Source organism: Euprymna scolopes, chromosome 18, assembly GCF_053919585.1.
Source record: "Euprymna scolopes isolate OS-2025 chromosome 18, ASM5391958v1, whole genome shotgun sequence".
Lineage (NCBI taxonomy): Eukaryota > Metazoa > Mollusca > Cephalopoda > Sepiida > Sepiolidae > Euprymna > Euprymna scolopes.
In genome coordinates, this window is record NC_136499.1 from 128,300,848 (window position 1) to 128,308,518 (window position 7,671).

General features: G+C 34.1%; 1 protein-coding gene across 1 annotated transcript in view; it reads right to left on the reverse strand.

The window, feature by feature from the left end:
* Positions 1 to 4,814: 4,814 nt before the first annotated feature.
* LOC145297818 (uncharacterized) overlaps positions 4,815 to 7,671 on the reverse strand; it is a 174,820-nt gene continuing 171,963 nt past the window's right edge. The window contains exon 10 of the mRNA XM_080144129.1: positions 4,815 to 5,211. Within this exon, the coding sequence (XP_080000255.1) occupies positions 5,051 to 5,211 (161 nt within the window). The 3' untranslated portion in view covers positions 4,815 to 5,050. The remainder of the gene's footprint in view (positions 5,212 to 7,671) is intronic.

The window sequence follows — 7,671 nt, forward strand, 5'->3', positions numbered from 1 at the left end:
TTTTTTTTCATAAATAAATTTTTAATAAAATTCTTTGAAAAAAAAGGCAACACACATGAAATGAAGCTTGATTTTAAATATTTATATTAAAGTTTTTTTTTTTTCTGTTTTGTTTTCTTTTTGAATATTTTTTTTTAATTGTTTTATTAAAATTTATAAAAACCAAAACAAATCAGTTTTGTTTTAATGAAATCCACTTCATTTTTAAATGAAGGTTTAAAAAACAGAAATGAGTTTTTAAATTTATTATTTTTTTTTTTTAGATAAATATAAAAAAAATTCGCTTTTTTATGTTCAGTTTTCATAATTTCACAAACTTTTGAATTTTTACAAAAAAAAAAAAACATTTTAAAGACATAAATCTTTCTACTTCCAATATTCATGAAAAGTTAACATTCTTTCAAAATGTGCAACACATGAATGGTTGACAATTGTGCAGTATAGTTTACAAGTAAAGAGGTGAAATAAAAACAATTTACAACTGAAACAAAAAAATTTCTACCACATGCAAGAAATTTAATCTATCAACTTGTATAGATTTTCAGTTTTGGGATTATTTTTTTCTTGACACAAAAGTTGCAAAGATTTAATCTCACTTAAATATATAATAAATGTCACCGATCTGTCAAAAATTAAATTTTCGACCAATAATTTTTTTTTTAACTTACTGCAACTGTTTTCAACCGATCTGTATAGTTTTTAACTTACTGCAACTGTTTTCAACCGATCTGTATAGTTATTAACTTACTGCAACCGTTTTCAACCGATCTGTATAGTTTTTAACTTACTGCAGCCGTTTTCAACCGATCTGTATAGTTTTTAACTTACTGCAGCCGTTTTCAACCGATCTGTATAGTTATTAACTTACTGCAACCGTTTTCAACCGATCTGTATAGTTTTTAACTTACTGCAGCCGTTTTCAACCGATCTGTATAGTTTTTAACTTACTGCAACCGTTTTCAACCGATCTGTATAGTTTTTAACTTACTGCAACCGTTTTCAACCGATCTGTATAGTTTTTAACTTACTGCAGCCGTTTTCAACCGATCTGTATAGTTTTTAACTTACTGCAACCGTTTTCAACCGATCTGTATAGTTATTAACTTACTGCAACCGTTTTCAACCGATCTGTATAGTTTTTAACTTACTGCAACTGTTTTCAAATTTATTCTTATTTCAAAATATTTCACACTTTCTACGTTATATTCTTGCATCTTGCTTCCTTTTTTTACAAGTCTTGGAGACAACAATACAAAATCTGAAAAAAATTTAATCCCAAAACTGAAAAGCTATGTGAGTCTATCGATTAAATTTTTTCATGTTTCTAAATTTTCGAGATGAGGATTGATAATTAGAATTATTCGGACTGCTGTTCCCATCTTTAGCGTTTTTTGCACAAAGTTTCGACCAATGTTACCTTCAGCCTTCTTCAGGTGTTGCTTGTCAAACTTGGGAACCTGCACAGAGTTTTGATCGCAGATTCCCAAGTTTAGCAGAAAGATTTCAGAGCTTGGCATGATACAACCTGAAGAAGGTCGGAGGTTACATCAATCAAAACTATGAAAATAACACTCAAGATGAGAACAGCAAGCAAAATAAGACAAATTTGTTAGGATGCTTTTTTTTTTTCACTTTCTTTTTTGTTAACTATAATGTACAATTGCAGAATGTTTTTTTTTTCACTCTCTAATTTTGATAAGGCCTTCCAACAATCACACATTATCTGGAAACGTTCTCGACTATATCTAAAACACAGAAGCATCAGAACTTCGAAAATAATTCTGTAGATGCGACTGGAAATCATTTTGAATCTGAAAATTCACATAAGATTTGTCTTTTTCGATTCGTTCTGATATTCTTTTCGGCGTTTTTCATTGTCATTTATTAAAAGCAGCTTCGAAATTACAAGCGTAAAATAACGCAAAATCTTGTGAAAAACATGTCACAAATTATGAAAGTTGTTTAATCAAATATTTTTTTTTAAATGTGCTTGCGTAGATTGATTTTTTAAACACATTTGCATCAAAAACACTATTCCATACTTACGTGTCATGTTGAAATTAGTAAATGTGTATCTAATGCCCGCAGTCCACTTGGAAATGCAGACAACCTAGCAATATCAGTGGACATCACACTTAAATCGCAACCCAAGATGAGGAGCCATTGCTCAAAACGGCAAGGTACTACAAAAAGGGCTGACTGGGAAACCATCAGAGATGCGCATGGACCAATATCTTCTCTCTTTCTGCTGAACAGCATGCCAATGAGACAACCACTATACTAATTAAGAAATGCTTAGCTGAGCTAGCCCCTGTACTTTCCAAGCTCTATAATAAATGTCTTGCCAATTCTTGCTTCCCTGAGAGCTGAAAAATGGCCTCTGTGCTACCAGTGTAAAAGACTTCTGGTGAAAAGACTGACCCTCTCGATTATCACCTTATTAGTCTCCTCCCCTTCTTTGCTAAAATTTTTGAGAGACCTTAATTAATCAAACACTAGTCCATCACCTCGCAAAAGCAAATCTTTCTGACAAACAGTATAGATTCAGGCAATGTTGCTCTACTGCAGATATTTTAACATTCATCTCTGAACGCATATACCATGCACTGGATAAGGCGAGCAAAGCCAGTGCTGTAGGCCTTTGGCAAAGTCTGGTACAAAGAGCTGCTAATGAAAATTAAATTGTAAGGTATAACTGGACATATATTAAATATAATTAGAACCTTCTTAAACAATAGGACCATCCAGGTTGTCATTGACGGACGTACATCCAAGAAGCATCACATTAATGTGAGAGTGGCTCAGGTGTGGCTCCTTGGACCACCATTATTCCCAATATTTATTAACAACCACCCTGATAATATTTTGTCCGAGATGGGTATATTTGCTGATGATACACTATAACATACACGCGGGAAGAACAGATGTACACAAATCCAAGACAATGGCAGAATCCTTAGAAAATGACCTCCAGACCATAGTGTAACGGGGACGTAAATGGATGGTAACATTTAATGCTAGTAAGACTAAGCTGCTCTCCTTTAACATTTTTCGCCTCTCCAACCATTCATATTCATGAGAAATAACACCCTACCTGAGAATTCTTCCTTCAAACTCCTCGGCTTAACATTGATAGGCAATATGAACTGGAACAAATACATTGAGGACATTGCAAAGGCTGCTGCAAAGAAGGTGGGTTCCCTTTATCGAGCTACACTACTTACGCCTGAAAGTATCCTGTACCTCTACCCGACCACCATTCGCCCATGCATGGAGTATTGTTGCCACATCTGCGTTGGTGCATCTACCACTTGCCTCTCCCTCTTAGATAAAGTCCCATTTTATCAACTAAGCTCCAACCCATTTCATCGCCACCCCCCACATTTCTGCCCATTTTACAAGTATTTTAATAGTATGTGCTCTGATGAACTCGTTGCACTTGTGCCCCCTCGACGTACATATCCCCGACAAACACGCTTAGTAACAAAATCACATCCTTCCATTGTTGAGGTCCTTAAATGCCAGTAAGCTTTCTACTCTAATAGTTTCTTCTCTTTAACAGCTAAATTTTGGAATTCCCTTCCTGCTACCTGCTTCCCTGACTGTACTGATGTGCAGAGGTTTAAACGTAACGCAAGCCAATATCTTATTAATCTTTCCTAGACATGGTCCTAAAGTAGCCCCTTGTGTCCAAGCAGCGATATACCTTGTTTGGGGTGAACACGAGTAAAAAAAGATAAATAAATTTTAAAAATAACAAAAAAAATGATTCAGTAGTTAAGCAAGATGTATTTTCAACAACAAAAAAATAGTCCACATTTAGGTTGTGTTTAAAAATGGCAGACGCTTAATTTAAGTCAATTTACCTTAAGGGAGATAAGTCAGTTTGTCATACAAATGCACGGCTTTTCCACATATAATGAAACTTGGTAATTTTTTTTTATTTATAGTTATTTTTTTTTACTGGACCATTTTTGGAACTTATATGAACGTCAACATGACACATAAGTACGTAATAATGTTTTCACCTGAAATGCTCTGGTTAAAAAGATCACCGTTGTACACAAGCACTAAAATAAGTTAATATAATTTTTTTATGAAGATTTGTAAAATTGAAACAAAGTTTACAAAATATGATGAAACAAAGTTTTAAAATAAAAAATAAGCATGACTGTCTAAAACAATTCATTATGACTGATCACAATTCATTATGACTGATCACAATTCATTATGACTGATCACAATTCATTATGACTGATCACAATTCATTATGACTGATCACAATTCATTATGACTGATCACAATTCTTTTATTAATATGAGAGGTTAACATTTTTCTGAAACGACCCAACATTTCCTGAGATCCAGTTTTGGGGAAATTTTCTATGTTCTATAACTACTATGGTTGCTTACTACCTGATTTTGATTTCATCGAAAAAAAAAAAAAATTCTTACTAAAAGAATATGTTATTCCACCGAGCTGATTATTCTTTAAATGCGACTCTTTAAGAATTTCTATTTCTATATATTCTATATATTATAAAAACTGCTGGATCAGTAAATAAATTCTAGAAACTATTGCCAATAACATGGTCCAACAATAACAAATGAAATCGGCTAGTTTGAATCAAAGATTGATTTGTCAGCTTAAATGTTGTTTAGGCCCAACTGTAAAAAATCTGGCTGATAATTTTATTAGATTAAAAGATAGAATTGTCAGGTTAAATGTTATTTAGGTCCAACTTTTAAAAATCTGGCTGATAATTTTATATATTCGATTAAAAGACTGCTTAACTACGACCTATCAAATCTGTGTTTGTTAAAGTCAAATGTGTTTAATTTGATGATTTTTATTGTCTACGGAAAATATTTTGAACATAAAAGTTTGGAATGAATGTGCTTTTTTTTTTTTGCTTTTTTGTGCTTTTTTTTTTTTTTGCTTTTTTTGTGCTTTTTTTTTTTTTTTTTTTTTTTTTTTTTTTTGCTTTTTACGAATTTTGTTTTCCAACAAATTAAAAATAAGTTTAAAAGATAATAATATCTATACTATGTTAACGGCGATATGGGTGAAATGTTTGTGCGATCGGCTGTCGTTGGTTGTAATTCTGTCCCGGGGGTTGTCCGGAAGCATCTGCAAACATCATTATATGACCATTCCCAGCAGCAGCAGGAGCACCAGCAGCAAAATTTGCATTTTCATTTTCAGCAAAACCTTTCGAAGAAATAAAAAAAAATGTATTTATCAGATTGACAAGAAAGTTCTTGCAGTTTTTAACGTAAATTCAGATGAATATTTCTCAACTAAAACAAAAATTTATTAATCCAAATAAACACCGTCAGAATCAACACACTTTTGCCAACAAAAAAAAAAACAAATATATTTATGCCATTAACATAAAAAGTCTTGTGTTCTGGCGGCGATGAACTCGCTGAAATTGTTTCTTGATATCACTTAGGTTTTTGAAGCATTTTTCTCACAGAAAGTTGTCGAGATGCTTGAAAAAGTGGTAGTCAGTAGGTGAGAGGTCAGAAGAGTTTGGCGGATGAGGCAGAGTTTTGTAGCCCAATTCGTTCAACTTCTGCAGGGTCAGTTTAGCAACGAGTGGTCAAGCATTGTCGTGGAGGAGAATTGGGCCTTTTCTGTTGACTAATGCTGGGTGTTGTTGTCGAAGTTTCTGATAGATTTCATTCATTTGGTGACAGTACTACTCTGTCATAATAGTTTTGCCTTCAAAACACTAACGCATGAGACTAACGCATGAGACTGATCATAGACCACCAAACAGTCAGCCTAACCTTCGTTTAGTGCAACTCTGGCTTCAGGAAGTGTTTTGGAGCTTCTCTGGTTTCTGACCACTGAGCTGAGCATCGCCGCTTGTCATAAAGAACCCACTTTTCATTGCAAGTCACAACTCAGTCAAGAACCGGGTCGTTCTTGCTGCGTAAAAGGGAAGATGGCACTTCATAACCGCGTTTTTGATTGTTGTTCAATTCGTGAGGCACCCATTTATCATTTTTTTTTTGTCTTTTTAATCTCTCTCAAGTGGTTGGATATCGTTGCATACATTACGTCTAATTTAAAACCTAGCTCTCGAACAAATGTGCATGGATTGGCTTTGACTAAGACTCTTAATTGATCGTTGTCAACATCCGATGTTCGCCCACTACCCTCATCATCTTCAAGACTTATCGCTCCTCTAAATTCTGTGCGTTCAGTAGTGGTTTTCTGGGCCAAATGCTTTGTTGATATCACAAGCTATTTCAGCAGCTTTTTGGCCTAGCTTGAATTGAAATAAGAAAGCCTTCCCAAAATGAGAGCCATTCATTTCAATTGATGCCAGATGGGGATCAGAGCGTTGATGATATAAAGATAAAAGCTTGGTTTTAGATGCATTAAAAGTAACAAGCCACCTCTTTCCCCATTGTACCACTTGCTCAAAATCAGAGGAGAGAGAATCAGAGAGAACTTGGTCATTTATGGTCTTAGATGTGCTACCATAAATGGTAGTAGTGTCATCAGCATAAATATCTACGAATGATGTAAGAATGTGATTTGGAAGATCATTAATGTAGATCAGGAAAAGAGTTGGACCCAGAATGGACCCCTGAGGGACTCCAGCATTAATACTGTGAGCTTCTGATTTCTGGCCATCAGCCACTACTTTTATGAATCTATCAGACAGAAATGATTTAATGATTGAGAAAACATTTCCAGTTATACCATAGCTGAAAATCTTGTGAAGTAAACCTTTATGCCATACCCTATCAAAGGCCTTTGATATGTCAAGAGCAATTGCCCTAGAAAGGTAGCGTCCGTCGAGAGATTTGCTAATCCTATGAGATATAACTGTAAGCACATGTACTGTAGATCTAGCAGAATGAAAACCATATTGCTTGTCACTAAGAAGGTTATTTTTGCTGAGGTGGTTGATTACTTCTCTATTTAACACAGATTCCAGCAACTTACTCATGACGCACAGGAGACTTATTGGCCTGTACTGATAGGGAGATGAGCGATCACCTGAATTCTTAAATACAGGGCAGACTGATGAGATTTTCCAGGGTTATGGGAAGCAATTCTCCTTAAGACAACGTTTAAACGGTTTTGTAAGTATGGGCGCTAGTTCAGGTTGAAGTTTTTTTGAGTACTATAATTGGAATACCATCAGAGCTCGTTGCTTTACTGGAATTAAGGTTTTGGCAACATCACATACAGATATACGTATATCAGATAGCGTTTTTTCTGATACAGTATGTACTGTTAAAATTTCAGAAAAACCAGAATTTGCAAGAAGGGCTTCTGTCTTTTTACCTGAATCAAACCAAATATAGCTCACCTTCACTTAACAGGTGTCTTCCAAAATTCAAAATGGTCAGTTGTTTAGCTTTAGAAATGGGAAATTAAACCGTTTATAATTTAGCAAAAATTGTCGATAAGAATTTGGTTCAATTAATAATTTTATGACGAAACGATTTCGCAATAATTAAATTTAATTTGAAAAATTTTTTTATTTAATTGCTAAATGTCGGTATGTAAAAAAAATCAAAAACATTTTTTTTTTCAAATAGTCCCAGTCATTGTCGGTTTAGGTAAAGCTTGTGTTTTTTTAAATAAGTTTACCATTGTTGAAAAATTGGCAAACACCTGCAAATATTTAAATTATTATCTCCC